Below are 17,618 nucleotides of genomic sequence, written 5' to 3'. Positions count from 1 at the left end.
CCCAAAAATATTATATTGAGCCATAAAAGTAACCCGATAAAACTTCCACAGTCAACCACTACAGCAGCAGGTACATGTGCAGCATCGCTTCTTTTCCCTCTCAACCTCGTTTTTTTCCCATTTCCGTCATTAGACCTGAATGTTGAGGGTTATCCTATTTGCAGGCAGCCTTTGGCTCTGCAGCTCGGCCAGTGGGATGATGAATACATTTCAATCTCCTCTCTCTGGCTCTGGCTTCAGGGCCTAGCACTGTGGGGCAGGATATCAGTCTTATTGCATATCCAGAGAGATCCATCATATACAAGCCTTCCTCCAACACATGCACACTTTAATCACATTCGCTTCACTTCACTGATGCAAATGATGGGATTAACTACGTTTTCTGTTGTGCCAAGAAGAAGACGGGAACACCTCTCGCAGCAGTTATGAGAAATTTGAAAAATGAAAGAGGCTGGAATGTCTTTGTTCGGTCCAAATCCTGTTACGTACAACTCTAACATGAGAAATGGCATGAAGATGAGAATAATCCAACTAGGTCAATATGTTTATGCTCGAGCCGACATTTGAGAATCATCCAGGAAAATACAGTCTTGTGTCCAGCTGTAGCACCGGCAGAAGTGGGAGCTTGCTCATGCAAATATGGCTGTGCATGTGCATATCATGTACAGCTGTGCATTTATTAAAAGGATTTCTGCAGACGGCTATTGACAGACTGAGGCGGCCCAAAGCTGTTCTCTTGTGCTGGTGTGCAGCATCTGTTTATTGGACATTCTTTCTTGCTAATGAAAAAATACAGTTACTCAGCGTTTTCTCCGCATTTTAATTCTTTTCATGGCTGAGAAGCATCAGAAACAGCATTTAGATCATCATGGCACGTTACGCCCTCCACTGAAACCCAGAAATATGAAATCATTCTGGTTTAGCAGCAGTTTGGTAGAGAAACTCTGGGATACATTTATGCATTTAGATGGGGGGGTGACATGGTGAGGAACGTAAATAAAATGTGCAAAGACAATTAAATTTAGTGTCAGGTTTTACGCTGTTTTCAGTCAGTGTCGTCAGAGAGGAACCTCTGTTCTGGACGACACTGAGCAGCTCACGTCTGATACGTCAGCACAGGCATTCGCTCCCATCCATGTGTTTGCATGCGAGGACGTTACCTGTATCTCTTATTGTCCACAGGCACGATGTCCATGGCGATGTAATACTGCTGATGAGGGTCCAGGCCGGCAATCTTTACTCGCATGGCAGGAAACATCCTCCTGAAGGGGAAAAAGCAGCACATTCGGATAAATCTGATGGAGTAATCCTCATTTCTGTCACTTTCCATCTGTCACTGTATGTAAATGAAGACAAGAGATGAATAACATTTTAAAAAATACCAGTGAGCTAAAAAACACCTTTACAGATGAAATAATAATGCCAAGAATTCCTCCAGACCCAGATGTAGACTATCTAAGGACACTGAAACCGCGCTTTAGTCTCAGCAGCTGTCGCATGGCAAATTGACCCACAACACATATCGTAAAGAAACTAATACATCACTGCTTTTAATCAGTTTAGGCATTTAAAAAAACACGCACAGTTGACCAAAATTGGCTAAAAATTCTGATTTGATGTCAATTTTCTGCTGCTGTGGTCAAGGAGGAACATGAGGTAGACACATACAGAAACAAGCATTATTTAAGCAAGTGTTCATCCTCTGGTCACAATTAGCATTTTGATAGTAACAAACCCAAAAATGCTGAGAAATAACCTGGTGAAGTCATTGATCCGAGAGGGGAAAAAAGTTTAGGGTAGTGTAGGATCATGTACAGCTGCTGCCAAGCGTAATTATTTTTCGATAAAAACACCTCCCGCATGTGTTCCAATGCAGAAAAACCTTAACCTCAACACTGAAAATGATTAGTACTGATTAAAAATAACTCCACTGAGGCCATTTTCTATCAGGTCACGCTATGAAAAGCCACTTCATCTAAAAACAGGAATTCCTAACCAACAAAGAACATTTCAAGCGTTATGAAAAAGCAGGAGCTCGAAGCTACAGATCTGTCACTGTGAGCGATCCTGAGTCTTCCTCCTCAGACATCAGTGCAGCAAAACCCTGAACATGCCTCCTCTCTGCTGTGAGCGTGCGAGCTACACACAGACTGTTACATTATCAGAACTTCTTCATCACTGGATGCACTGAACACGATCCACACTGAATGAAAATCAAAGTAGTGAGAGTTTACAGTCAGTTTTAAATATTTGAAATATTATTTGCTTTTTGTTTTACTTGAGCAGAAATCTCTGGAAGTCATTAATCTCTGAAATGAGGAGGAGTCTTCGTCATTCATTTGAACAACCTCCCAGCTGATGTAAACACAGCGATGTTTGTGCAGCCCTGAGTAAACCCATCAAACAGCACGCAGGCGCATGTTTAGACTGTTCATTAACGGGGTCCCACGGTAGAAATTAAAAAAAAAAAAGACAATGTCAAAATATTTCAAACATTCAAAATTTGATTCTGTATCATTGTTGTTGTTTTTTTTTTTTTAAGTGCATATTTTCAGGCTAGCAGCTCCTTCAGCTGAAGACAGACTGAGATTCATCCTCCAAAGCCAGTTTGCGGCTTATAAAGTGGAAAGTCTCCTCTCAGCATATTTAGCACTTATGAATTCAATTTTTTAACATATATAATCATCAGATTTATTTCACTCATTCAAATAAACTGCATGTATTTCAAGAAGCCAGGATCCTGAATCAGAGCCTTTCATCAGCTTTGTCATTACTCCTCGGATTTTTTAAGAATATTCTCTATTCATTGGGTCTGTTCATAGCGTTAAAAACCTCCTCCAGTCTCTTAACCCAGCTCATTTCTGTCATTTGAATTATTCCATAATTTTCATCATTTAAGTGGAGGGAAATACTTTGGTCCTTATGTCATGTCACTCTGACCTCTGACCTTTGCACTCCATGAATTTATGGATTATTCTGTGGTGGAGTCCTTATTTTAATAGTGTTATTTATAGCTATATAAACAAATACATTTTTATCCTTGGAATATTTTTAGCAACCAGATCCTGCAGTTCTGCAGCTGCAGCCTGAAGTCTGAGTCTTTAACTCATGCAATCCTCATGAAAATTAAAGTTTAAAAAAAGGAAAAACAGCACCTATATTAACGGTCTATACATGGAGAGGGAGACATTTCAGTTTAATTCCTCGTTTTGCACTTCAAAAGCTGCATTTTTCCCTTTTCATTTAAAGGTCGTAAATCCGGGCCTACCTAATGAGAAAAGAGGGCTGTTCTCTTGCGTCCCTACTCCGGATTTATGGCCTTATTATGAGCAGGCCGTGAAATACACACGGCGACGGCCGTGTCCGCCTTCACTCTGCTTCAGCGCAAACTGATTGCTGCTCTATTTATGAGCTGATTACCAATTTCAACCCAATTCATAAAAAGAGCCGAGTGTAGTCTGAAACGAGTAGAGGAGAGCGTTTAGTCTGAAGGCAGAGCAGAGGAACTGAAAACAGCTCGGTGTCATCTGAGGCTGCACAGACCAAATAAATAAAAGTGTTCAGTAACAGAACAAAATGACTCAAATACATAGATGCACCTCAGCTACTTTATACATTACAAACAAATACAACGCTGCTGTTAAACAGAGAAATATATAATGAAATTATTCTGCGATTATTTATTTAGTCTCAGCTCAGTCCAGTCTCACTTTCCCCGCTGCCTGAAAAAGGTCTCCGATAAATAAACTTTTAGCTGATTAGAGTGACTTTGTGTTAAAGCCTGTTAGCTCACATATGACTTTAGCCATTTTTCAAGAAGAAATATTCCACACAGAAAACGCGTTATTAGTGTGCAGGAAGTGGACCAGAACTGAAGCATATTTTTCATGTGCCTAAACTGGATTTTCCTGGGAACATATGTAAGTAACATGTGAGATAATTCGTTCAATGCTTTTGTCTTGTCAGTCTTGAAAAAAAGTGCCATCACTCCGCCGGAAACGTTTGATCCAATAAATAATTTTCGTACAAGCTTGTGTTGGAAGGAATTATCTCACCTCACTGACGATGTTCATTCACTTAACTTGAGAACCAAATGCTTTAAAGACTCAGCACGATACCAAAGATCTTGTTATATTAGATGTTTGTGAAAGTCGAAGCAATATTGAGCCTTGAGTTATGCCGACTGATGTGAACAGAGGGCGGTGTTAGTGCAATGTGCGGCGCGCCGAGCCCGAGGAGCGGAGCAGACTGCGGGGAAAGGTCCTTCCTGCAGGCTCCGTAGGTCAACTTCTGCGCTTGCTCTGGGTTTGGACTGTTGGCCCGAGAGAGCGAGAAAAAGCCGGAACATGTTACAGAGAGATTAATTCGAACCAGCTACTCTCCGACATCAGGAATAACCTGCCGCGTCATGAACACAACAGAGAGGCCTGCATGTGCAACACATTAACACCCTCCAAACAGAGCTCAGAGATGTGTGCGCGGGTGTGTGTGTGTGTGTGTGTGTGCGAGTGTGGGTGGGTGTTGATTCCTTTCAAAATGACGCAGTAATGTGTGTTTGTGGGTCGGTGCGCTTGCAGATTTTACTTTGTGTTTGTGTGTGACGATTCTGAGCTTTCATTATCCGATGTCATGAGAGATTATTTTAAAGATAACTCATACTGGAAACGATAATGAAAGAATGAACGCACTTGGCTGTTTGTCCTCGCCCAATAGTAAAACTTTTGCGCGTAAAAGCTTGTAAATCGCCATTTACGCACAATTGGTGCAGCGCCGCAGAGTTGTATGTTGACCGCCTGATATTTTGTGTGTGTGTGTGTGTGTGTGTGTGTGTGTGTGTGTGTGTGTGTGTGTGTGTGTGTGTGTGTGTCCGGCCTACCTGCCCGCCTTGGTGATGATCATCTCCGTGCCGATGTCATGGAAGCGCTTCCACAGGTCTGCGCACTGCAGCTCCACCTGAATCTCCTCCATGGAGGACGGGGGCGACGGTTCGCAGGGGCCGGGGGCCAGGTCGTCAGGTGAGCCGAAGGAGCACGACGTCCTTTCGGCCAGACCCTCTCCGTCCGAGCCGGGACTCGCCTCCGAGTCTGAGGGGGAAATGAGAAAGATGATGAGAAGGCAGCTCTGAAACAGTGGAATTAATATTAGGCTTTACGCAGGAAACTTGGCACGGTGAGAAAGTACAGCGGTTCTCTCCGCTGACTCCAAATCACCTGCCGTCTGCAGCTTGGAGAGAAGCGGCAGAGCCTGGCTCGTTGGCTCAAATCGTCATGGATTTCTGGGTTTAAGTCAAAAGCAGAATAAATGCTGCGTAAAGCCTTTGAAATGCGATGTAGAAAATATTAAATTTTAAATTGGGCCACACAATGACGAACTCCGATGGGAAGCGTTCAGCAAATGAAGTTTCCCCTTAAGTGCTCCTTCTGGACCGAGTTTAACAGACTGACCATTCAGAGTCATCAACACGGTCACAATGTTCGAACAGATAAAAACGTTCCCTCCATCCTGAAGCCAGTCCAGACCTACAGGAAAGCTTTCCATCCATGGGAGCCTCGAGCCCCCAGACACCGAGCGGGATGACCTCAGCCTCCTTTACATTTGCCGTATTCACTTTATTTTCATCCAGCAGCCTACTGCACAGGTCACAGCAGGGTGGAAAAAATACCGGGAACAATGGCAATCTTATACCCCGCATGACCTTGGTGAAGAAGTGTAATTTTCAGTATGCAGGTAAAATGCATCAGAGGGTTGTTGTTTTTTTTTGTTTTGTTTTGTTTTGTTTTGTGTTTTTTTTTTTACATCAAAATCGACTTTCACTGAAGAATCTCTCATATTTGACTGAGTCTGACTTTTAAAGGTTACTTAACACATGTATTATTATTACTTTTTTTTCTTAAAAAAAAGGGGGGGGGGGGGCGGTTAAATATCAAAATACATCATAGTTTTTCCAGCTGGGGTGTAAAAATGTTAAAGCGCTTCAAAAACGGCACTTAACTGAGATAAAACCCTCATAAGATCACCACATGCTATCTCTTATTTCTCTTTTCTCAGAAATATTTTACAGCTGAATATCCTTCACCCCCTCCAACACCACCATGCAAAAAATAAAAAAAGAATCTAATAATGTATTATTTATTGACGGCCCTGACACGAGGAGGTTGACTTGGCAGACTAAGGGCACACAAATATGGTTATGCAAATGCAGAACTGCTGAGAGACTGGACAGCGTCCCAGACGAAACCGCCACAGCGCAGGCCGAGCCAACCCCGCTGGAAACAAGAGCATGGAGAGGAGAGATGGAGATAGGAAGAGCGGAGGGAGGAGGAGAGCAGGGGTGGAGGGCTGTAATGACCAGAAACAGAGACAGACTTTCCATCATCTTGGGAGATCCTTCCAGTGTCACTGCAGCCAGTGAGGACTGTCACACATGATTACTCTCCCCTTCTTCTCCCTTTAACTGTTCACACACACATGCAGATACATACTCAGCCAGTCAATCAGTCAGTCAGCTGCCCCCTCACTCCCTCTAAAAACACTCATTACACATAGTGTTAAAGGAAGAGGACAGCACGGACGGCTCAAATCTTAACCAAATACACTGCAAGCCTGCACTGAAGGAGAACAGGGACATCTGAGTGTTGCAGAGACTTTGCCAGTTTATTTCTATACTGCATACAGAGAGCACATACTGGGTATATACAGTATATATTAGAATGAGCTGGGCTGATGCAACCCTGTTTTACACCTGTGTTTTTTTAACTTGTTTCCCAAATTTTACAGTGTCTGATTTTTTTTTTAAATACAAATTTCTTTCCTAGTTGTACCACTGTCAATTGGAATAATAATGTCCGAAACCCTGACACGGCAACACGGCTCAGAGTATCTCAGCCTCAAGCTGCTTTACATAAACTGATTCCCAACAAAGATTTTGAATTGTACACTGAGCCTAGACTGCTATATAATTCTGTTAATATCAGGCTTTAATCGAATATGAACAGATCAGACTCGTCCACCAGATACAAAGGAAGCAAACATCTGGAGCTTTTTTTTTTATTTCATTTATTGTTGGGCAATAGTGAGTAATTTATCATTTCACGGACTAAATTTATGTCTTCTACCCAAGCAAGGAGATAAATCTAAGAGAATGTCGTTAGTCTAGCGATTTTGGCTTTTATAATAATCAGCTGTTTTTCCACTGTGACAGGAACAAGATTTGACACCACATAGAAAATGTGAAATTTCTGGCATCCAAAGTGAAATCTGCTCGAATATTTGCATCAAAAACAGGCTGAAAAGCCACATTGAGGAACCCTGTATCTACTGTACGGATCTAAAACTGGATGTTGTGAGAAACGGAGACATTCAGAGGAAACACATGCATTCCAGGCAGCAAAAGCGGCCCGACTAAATAAGATAATTTGGCAGGAACGCCTCCGAGATGCAGAGTGTGGAATTGCAGGCCAAGCAGGGGCCTGTCAACTCTGCCCGGACACCCTGTCATCAGACTGAAGGACCTGTACTCTGCCACTCACCAGACACACACACACACACACACACACACACACACACACACACACAGAGGTCCAAACTGACCATGCATGAGTTTTTGCATTTGTTCATAAATCAAACATCAGGCCTGAAGTCAGGGACAAATTATCACTACAGCTCAAACTGAACAATACTTTTAGACCAGCAGAGTGTTTGTGAAAGTTTTCTTTCAGTTTATAAGTTGAAGCTTCACTTTTTGGCATTTTTTTAAGTTCAATTAATAAAAACTGACATTTATTGATGAACAAAAATTTGCCCCCTCAGCTGAATGCTGCCCTGACATCTGCTGTGGTTACACACACACACACACACACACACACACACACACACACACACACACACACACATGCACACACACACACACAGGGCCTGTATCTTGTGGTTAAGGACTCCCAATCAGCTCATGCCAGGCCTCATTAAAACGAGGTTAACATCCATAGAGGCCACTAATTGTTCTGAATTGAATCAAGTCAGTGCTGTACATCAAATCGTTCACTATGTCACAGTTGACATGCAGTCACACTCACATCAGCTCCAGACAGCTGGAGAAAGTCTGAAGATGTATGAACTTCATATACATTAAATGAAAGTATTACCGGAAGAGGAAGAGGATTTTAATCAGAAAGCAGGTGAAGCTGTAACTATTTTTAATTGGGGAGGAAATTAAAAAAATACATTTACAGATTAATAGGTCCTTATTTTTACATTAAAAGCCTCTTGTGGGGAGCTGGTTTTAATGATGCTGAAGCAGACTTTTTAAACCGGGAGCTGCAGATAAATACAGGAAACAGCACTCATTATGAGAATCACGTTTTTCATTAATATACAGTTTTCTTTTACGATGTCTTTAACAAAGAGAATTAACCTCTTAATTGTGTTTCAAAACATTTTGTACTGCCAGGCATGTGATACTGTTATGATGTATGGAAACATTTCTTTGCGTATTTTATAGATTCTTTGGGAAAATTCAAGGAGGATATCAATAGTTTAAGAAGTTAAGAAATAAGAGTCATACGCTGACTACTACTATTCACTTACAGTGAAATGGTCTTTTACGCAGTTGAATTTGCAGCAGATTTCTGAGATGGACAGTAGCAATGTGTCAACCATGAAATCACCGAGTAACCCAATCCACACAATGAGAGCACCTGTTTCCACACTGATGGAGACTCAGGCACGAAGGAAGCAGTAAAAGCTTCAGTCCGGCTCATATACACATCTCTTTCAGCCTGCATGCTTAATGCAGACCGAGAAATGACTCTTTTGAGAAGCACTGAATAGAGAGAGCAGAGTCTGGATGATTTTCGTATTAGTGTATTATGAAACAGTCATTTTAATTAGCATATGTCTAGTGAGACGTCAGGTGCTTGTAGTGAATTCGTTCTGTGCGCAAAAGCGAAAAAAGTATCACCTTGTAAATCACCGTTTGAGTCAGGCCTGTGATAAATGCTCAAATATTAAATTATACTATATGTAGTTCAACTTGTTAACTAGTGACTTAAAGGGTAAATATCATGGAGATGTGGTTGTATTAGTTTTGTGAGGTCTAACAAAACTGCTTTTTTCTGTGCTAACTGAACTGTTGAGCTCTTACAGGCAGACCGTTAAATGCGAGCCTGCTTCAGAGCCTGTGCGTTTCTCAGTCCTGCCCTTGTCTTTGAGGCTAATAAACGTGTTATACGACCAACCGGCTTCCAGACTCGCCTGGAGTTGAGTAAAAATAAAATCACTCCGTTAAGGATTCCTCTAAACCACATAATCTGACCACAGAGACTCGCTGTTCTCGGTCACCGCCGCCCGACGCGCCAAAGCGGAGGCTTTAGGACCCGAGCAGGGCCCGCTGAACCTGCCAGGAACCCGCCTGCTAATGAGTGGGACCAGGGGGGGCGAGGAACCGGGAACTGGGTAATTCATTCAGCCACAAATCCTAAAACTCCCCGGACTAAACCTGGGAGATGAAGAACAGAAAGACTTTTCTGCCCCACGGAAACAAGGACCATCAGCGAAAAGACTGCAGTGTGTTTAATGGTGTCTGGGCTTTAGGTTTTGTTGATTATCGCTGCCCTTTTAAAACACACACAAACAAACGGTTTGTCATTAGCAACATTGTAATCATCGTTTGGTTTCACCTCCCTCATTTAACAGGCACTTCTGCACTTTAATATAAGCAATAACAACAATCTCCCCAAGAGAGGACGGAAGCCCAATCCCCAAATCCTTCTCCTCGTGAAGTGGAAGTTTACCTCTCTGTTTCCATTCTCTTTGAAAGTTTTACTTTCAATCGCTTGCCGTTTCAGAGCAGAGGAGCCGTGCGTAAAGGCGCTGCGCCCCGGAGGTCAGACTGCAGCAGGCAGCGGGACTGCGCGTCGGCCTGAGACTGGCTGAGCAGCGCGAAGAGGTAAGCTTCATGTCTGCCTGCCTCTACATTCCTAGAAACATGTGCATGTAATATATTATATATGTGATCTTGTTAATGTGTATATTTCAGGCCAAATTAAATATTTAATAAAGCTATTTATTTAAGGACGGGCCTCATTTGGATCCATAATCGTCGCGAAGATCATTTTCCCTAAATGTAAAATTTTGCAGGAGGACAGCCAAACGTAAACACTGTCCTTGTCTGAACTGAGTTACCTTGAATATTCAAACAAGCTGAATTTGTATGGATGGCTCAAGGCGCGCAGCTGTGTCTGTCAGTTTACAACTGAAGTTTGAAAGTGTCGACGTCTCAGCTCAAAGCGAAGCGTCGGGGTTAAAAGTCACCGGTGGTCTGATAAAGTTACGTCTCAGCGGCGCAGCAAGTTTAGTTTCATTCCACCTGCACTTCATTAATTCTCAAAATGGAGCGTGCTGTAGCTTAAAGGCTAACAATCTAGTTTACGTTTAAGTTTCTGCCAATAAGCCGTGACTAAAAAAAAATATTTAAAACAAATGATATTCATATTTATAAATGAATTGCTTCCATAAAAAAATGTAGTAGTTGTAAAAATTACCCGTTTTCAAAATTGCCTAATCGCATCTTTGTTATATGGAAATTTGCTTAAACATCAAATATTACCACTTTTAATCTTGATTTCCACAACTGGTCACTTCTTTTATTACACTTCAATAAAAATTCCTCTTAATCTCTGTTGTAAATGTAATTTTTTTTTATTTTATTTTATTTTATGTGATTGTTTTTCCAGACATTTTCCACAAATGATCAAGTGCTCAGTTATCACCTTTAAAGTTGTCTGAGCGCTCTCATACCTGCAGGATACTGGACGCTCTGCTTGTGGCACAGGAAGGACGCTTTCATTGTGAAGCTGATTGCAGTTCTGCACAGAGGCCGCGGTTTGTTTCTCAGCAGCGGACACCATCATGCAAAATGGATGTCTCTTTCAGGATGAAGCACATCAGATCATTTACTTCATGCCAGCGGATGCCCGTGCAACAAACCGAGGCCTCCCTGCAGGCCTGCAGCCAAACTCACACTGAAAGCAAACAGCGTCCCAACAGCAACACAGCTTTACGCATGAACTCATCTTTGACTCATATTTTTTATGTCACTAATATCTAACAGTGGAGTCCAGCAGTCCGGAGTCAAAACCTGGACAAACCAGCCCGCTTTGGCAAAAGACACATCTAATCACTTCGCCTGATGTTGAGTCCTCAAACCTTTCATGAGGCTGTTTTGATAGTTAGATTTGTTACGGATGTAAATTAGCTCTTTTAAGGAGGTTTCTTGGTGCATATTTTGTGTCATATTCCTGACAGTGAACCAGCAGGACTTACGTTCTCTACAGGCCTGCACGCATCAGGTTTATAAACTGAAAACTTTTTTTGTGTGTAACAGCTGCAGCAGAGCGGACTCAGTGAGCAGAATCTCTTTCTGGAGTTAAAGAAAAAAATATTGTGGAGCGTATGGCTACAAGCCCTGTCGTGGGTTGGGTCATTGAAAGTGGAGCCATGTTTTGACTCGGGACTCGTCGGTTTGCATTGCCCTGCAGTGATATAACGGAGATCCGGACATTTGAGCGGTGTGGTGCATGTCTGCGCACTGACCCGGGTCCATATCCAGACAGTGCGCCGGGTCCTCTCCGTCCGTGGCGAGGCTCTCCATGGACAACTCCAGCTCCTTCTCCTCCCAGCCCCGGAGCTTCCTCTTCTTGTTGGAGCCGATCAGGGCTTCCACGGAAAAAGCGTGGGCTCTAGAGCTCAGAGCTGCGGCAGATCGCCTCCTCTCACTCATTTCTCTCAAATCCACCCGACGGGGGGGACGCGGCGAAAAACCCACTCCGTCCGTCCAACGCAGTGAAGCAAACAGTAGAAAAAAATGCACACGTCAGTGTTTACAGCGGGACGTAAACTCACCAAGTGTCCAAAGTAATTCCAACTGTGACTAGAAACGCTGTGTGAAACGTTTGAAGGCAGACTGTGACATCCTGGCTGCGCATGAGATCAAGTCCGGGAGGATTGATAGTTTTGATGCGGTCTGTCGCTTTGCGCGTCTCTCTGTCCTTCCACTCCGCGTCTTTCTTTTCTCTTTCTGTCCCCCTAACTTCTCTCTGATTGATACTCACTTCTGGAGGACTTTTTTTTTCCGAGCGCAGGGGGCGGCCCTCCCGCGCCCTGTCAAACCCGCGCAACCAATGAGAAGTGGGGACAGGCAGCGAGACAAAGTGTTTCGTCCAATGGCAGCGGAGGGAGACGCGCGTCCTGGAAGAGGAACCGTCATCCGGACTGCAGCAGCCTGATGAAATGACTGCATAATATAGCATTATGGAAAAATGCATTAACTTATCTTTTTTTCTCATTATGCCTTTATCTACTTTACACGCAGATTTCCCTGCTAACTGAATAATAAAATGACAAATAATGGCAATTTGATTTAAATGATGCAGCCTTTTCATTGACCTCTCCTGTCTCGCTTCTGTGACACTCGAATCCCGCAGCTTCACTTCTCTCCTGCTGTGAAGGTTGATCATCCAGGTTTGGGACGGTCAGCCAAGGCCGGCGCGAGGCCCTCGAATCATGGCGAAGATCCTAAAGTCATTTCAATATCCGTCTTTTCACCAAGTATGACTGAGCCGCTGATTCCATCATTACCGGGGACTGTGGGAAAAGTCACATTACAGCTTCATGGTGTCGCCCAACAGCTGAGGAGCCAGAGCAGAGCTGCAGCAGGACAGGTGGGCTGATCTCAGGGCCGCAGGTCGGACACGAAAAGGAACGAAAAGATTAGTAAGTGAAGTAACGTGGCTCTGCTCGGCTTATTGAGCGCTTATTTCTGCAGGTCGGTAACAGTAAAATGCAATTATGGATAATAAATAGTGTGTTTAGAGGGATGCAGGCAGATGTAAGAGCTTTCAGCGTTCAACACAATCAGCGGCCTGCTATCTATTCATTCTGTTAGTCTAGTAATGAATTAGCTGTAATTTATTAATCATTAGCTTTACTCAAACACGTTGAAACCAAATCCACCGATGAAAACAAAAATGGAGCAAAATGACCTTAAAATAACAGAACACTGTGAACGGAAGGGAAATTATTCGATAAATTAAAAACCAGTTCGACTGGTTTAAAAATGGGAAAATAAATTCTTGCTTTTAATTTTGTGTTGTCAAAATAAAAACAGAATATTTTTATTTTGGTCTAATGCAAACAAGAATGATTTCTAATAGTACTGTATAGATTTAATATTGGCTAACACAACATAGAAGACGACTGTTAAATATTAGGAAAAAATAATGTTAATAACGATCAATAATAATAATAATAATAATAATAATAATGATCAGTGATGTTCATTAAATACGTCTTGGGTTAATAATAATAATATTAATGATAGAGGCAGGTCATATTTTTGCAGCTGTTGGTCAACACTTTAAAGATATTCTGTGTACAGTGATCTAGTGTGTGTTTTAGAGATCCGGAGTCGCTTTGCGGACACTTTGTTCTGAGCTGCGTGTGATCAGTGTGTGCAGTGAGCAGGCCCGATGTTCAGGAAGCGGCGCACAAGCCACAGAAAAGAGGCTGATCGCGCAGAGAAAACACTCCACACATTTCCCGTCAGTGGCCAAAAGAAAGGATCAGGAAGAAAGAGCTGAGTGAGGATGTTCGCTGCTGGTTTGATCCGTCAGAGGAGAGGCGGCTGTTCGCACCGAGCAGGCCTGAGGTCAACCTGCGGCACCTGAAAATGAAGCTTTCCAAAGGTCACCCCTGTGCGTCAGTCATCTGAAAAATCACTATTAAAACGCGCACCTGGATTATAACTCAGCTCAAAATCTGTAGACACTGGCACATAAAGTTAAGAACATCACACGAGACGACCAACAAAATTCTAATTAGTTTAAGTTTAAAACCACAAAAACATATTTTGCGGATATACTGTGGAAGGATTTTACTGTACCCTGCAGTCTGTAAAAAATCAAAAGCGTCTGGCTCTCTTAAATCCATTGCTTGGTACTGACATACTTTATGTCACTACGGAAATATTATAGAAATGACTTCATCAGCAACAGCCTCTACAAGTAAACGTAAACTGGCGTTATTGAGATCAACGCAGGGGAGAATGTGCGCATTTTAGTTGCTTTAATGGAAATAATTTGTGCGCTGAGACTATTTGATTCGAGCTAAAATCTAATGGGTGAGCACCCACTGAGAGGAATAATGTGTGTGTGATTGTATCTTTTTGAATGAAATTTACTAAGCAATATTTCGTGCGTACTTAGTTTTTAGAAATATTTTTTGATGATTTGGTGCGAGTCGGTGCTTTTGCGTAAAGTTCTGGCAAAGCAAACAAGAAGGCTAAATATTATGCGTGCGCGCGCGCGTGTGTGTGTAGAGGGAGGGTTTAAATCTCCGTGGAAGGAGACTCATTAAACACAAGCAGTAAAAGCTAAAACCAAATGTTTGCTGTTTAGACCCAAAGCCCCGATGGCATCTCATTAACCCAAAACTAAAGCATGAGGGGCACATCTGAACGGTTGGAATCCCCTTTTGACTAAATCAGATAAATATCTCCAGAGGTTTATATGGAATATTTTATATGACCCAACGCGTTCCAATGTTTTCTCTCAGACACTTTCTGAATTCATTTAACAGCAGGTCTAGACTCACAAAACAAGCAGTTCTGGACGGTTTTGTTTGTTTTTCCGTTTTCACCAAACTGGAAGCTTCTTTCACGCTTAATGCAAAATACAGAATCATAAACTCCAAATCTCTCTGTGGAACCTTTGTTTTCTGACCTCACCCCATCAGACAGACGCGTGGAAGGCGCTCAAACGTGGCGTTACTGTTCAATTAGTATAGGAGGCTTCAGACCCCGTCTGACCCCGGGGATAAAGCATGCAACGCGCAGTAAAGCATCCAAAGTGGCAGCAGCTCTCCGGATGTTTCAGCACCTTCCACCCCAGGCCAAGGACTGCGATTCCCCACGCAGGACTAAACGCTCTAAATATAGTGTGAGGAGCAACTGCAGGAGCAGCAGACCCTAAAAAATTGAAGATGTGAGGATTGAGATTGGTCACTGCTAGGCTTGTGTGCAAACACCCCTCCACTCACCTGATGCTCATTTTAGGCGGAAAATTATCCGCTAAATCAGCAGCATCCGGCCGCTCTGAGGGGACAGCGCGCGCGCGTTAAAGGGCGCATTTAATGAGAAATTATGTGATGATCTATAACCAACAGGGCTGAGTTCACCATCTTGTGCTCACATGTGACCATTCAAACGAGAGGATTCACAAAAAAAAACATCAACCAACAAAAACAAACATCAAAGCAGAAATAAGTCTCATCATGTGCGCAAACATAAGAATCGGACTGAGTTATGTTTACACCGACGAGTGAATTTTCTTGAGGAATGAAAAGGATTTTTTTGAGGACGTGGGTCCAGATTAGAATTCAAAAAACATTGCAATTAAAGTTAGCCTTTAAAAAGACGAAGTTTCAGCCCCATATTAAAAAAAGAATGGAAAACAGCCCATAATAACACTGATCGTAATCACTTTCTAACCAGATCTATTCTGCGCTTTTCTTTTGTGAAGTCGGACAAGAAATTAAACGGATGTCATGCAGATGTAATTCTAAAAATGCAATGCAGCTACAGTCTGTATGTGAAAGCACTGGTACTGTTCTAATTATCCGACTTAAAATAATCAATAAAATAATATCATGAGAATCGAACCTGGTGTGTGCGTGCTTTTCTCCTCTTCAGCTCAGTGAAATGAGTGTGTTTGTGATTCAGACTCTAAACATCGACACCAATCAGCTGTTGAGCCTTAAAGAGCCGCAGTTCTCCTCCAATAAAATGACAGAGACGCTTATTATTACAGGATACTCACAGGGATATGCATGTCAAAAATACCAGACAGTGAGATAGCCCCCTGCCCCCAACACCATAAACAATAGTGATACAATACCATCAACACACCCACACAGTTATGATATACTGCATAGGAACAGACCATCATTTTCACGATAAAAATGCATATGATTACACCCTAAATTAAATTCATAGCGCCATGAAAACAATGAAGTGTTCTTCCTATTTATGTGTGTGTGTGTGTGTGTGTGTGTGTGTGTGTGTGTGTGTGTGTGTGTGAGAGAGAGAGAGAGAGAGAGAGAGAGAGAGAGAGAGAGAGAGAGAGAGAGAGAGAGAGAGAGAGATTCAAAGAGCAAAGCGTTCATGAGTAAACAGATGTGTGAAGGTGAAGAGGCTTTAGGTTTACTAGTTTCCTCCATTGCTCATTGCTTGAACACCCTCTACGTTTAGTATCAGTAAAAAAGTCTCGTTTCTTTTTATTTATTTTCTTTGGAGCTGTTTCCATTTACCGCGATTTCTTTCAAAAATAACATTTATTACGACTCTATGAAACTTTTTACTTCTGCGCATAAATCGGTTCAGTGAAAGTGTCGCCTTCACATTTAAACGGCCTACTTTTAACACCAGAGCGCTATCACTGCAGTCTCACTCTCCAGAGATAGGCATGTCCTAACGCTGCGTCCTAACAGGTCGCTGTGATTTACTGCCTGCTGCTGTGTGTATATGCAGTCTATATATTTTTTATTTATTTTCTGTCAGCTGCTTATGCCAACAGGAAAAAAGGAGCAAAGGGAAATACACCGTGCGAGGATACACTCCGTTCCCAGGTAAACACCGAGATGGAAAAACCATAACGGAGTCCAGCTCCGTGTGTGTGTGTGTGTGTGTGTGTGTGTGTGTGTGTGTGTGTGTGTGTGCAGGGTGCATGGGCTGAGTCCCTGCAGGATTATTACAGGACGAGAGAAATGCATTTTCAATTAGAGCAAGTGTAACGGCAGAGAGCAAAAAGTTAAAACCGGAGCAGGAGAAGCAGCAGAAGGATGAGCTATGGGGAGAGTATGAGTGAGTACAATAGAGGATGACCGGGGGGGTTGAGAGGGAGGAGGAGGAAGAAAAGGTGGGAAAAAAAAGACTAAGAAAGAAAGGAAGAAGGAGAAGAAAGGAAGAGTGACAGATGAGTCAAGTCGATGAAAGAAGAGAAAAAACCTCAAAGTCTGAAAATGTGTTGTGTGCCTCAGTGTCTCATAATGTCAACAAAAGCAGTGTGATCAATGAAAACAACTGCTGAGCTGCAAATGTGCGGCTCAGCAAATCATGTATTCTTATGGACTTTTTCAATACAAAGACAAGAGAGTGAATAACCCGACACACACACACTTACACACCCTTCTTTCACCTCAGCGTCGGTGCTCAGTTTCAAGCCTTTACCTCTGAAATCAACTCCCCTGCTGCTCAACTCCTCACGAGGCGTGATGGTGCGTCTTGAAGCTGTGGAGCTGAGATGCTTCCTCTGTGGCATGCCTGAAGATCAGCAGAGGACAGTTACTGTCGCCGAGGCCGCCGTTTTCTTCCACCACAGCGTGTAGTGCAGGCAGTGCGCTGAGTTTGCACTAAGCAGGAGTGAGTTACCTTTCAATGCCACGACTTCAGTTATTGCACCCATTCATCATTAGCAGTGATCTCCACTGTCATTTGTTGCTCCACAGAACCTCTGAAGTCATTTCACTGCTCATATGCTGTCTGCACTGCAGGCACACACAACATCAGG

General features: G+C 42.8%; 1 protein-coding gene across 1 annotated transcript in view; it reads right to left on the bottom strand.

The window, feature by feature from the left end:
* tbx15 (T-box transcription factor 15) overlaps positions 1-11,776 on the bottom strand; it is a 36,018-nt gene extending 24,242 nt beyond the window's left edge. The window contains exons 1-3 of the mRNA XM_076747287.1: positions 11,590-11,776; positions 4,877-5,084; positions 1,161-1,262 (exon numbers count right to left, since the gene is read on the bottom strand). Coding sequence (XP_076603402.1) covers positions 1,161-1,262; positions 4,877-5,084; positions 11,590-11,776 — 497 coding nt within the window. The remainder of the gene's footprint in view (positions 1-1,160; positions 1,263-4,876; positions 5,085-11,589) is intronic.
* Positions 11,777-17,618: the final 5,842 nt, after the last annotated feature.

This window comes from Chaetodon auriga, chromosome 13 (assembly GCF_051107435.1).
Source record: "Chaetodon auriga isolate fChaAug3 chromosome 13, fChaAug3.hap1, whole genome shotgun sequence".
NCBI lineage: Eukaryota > Metazoa > Chordata > Actinopteri > Chaetodontiformes > Chaetodontidae > Chaetodon > Chaetodon auriga.
Note: the sequence above shows the minus strand (reverse complement) of the source record. Positions and strands in the feature narration are given on the sequence as shown.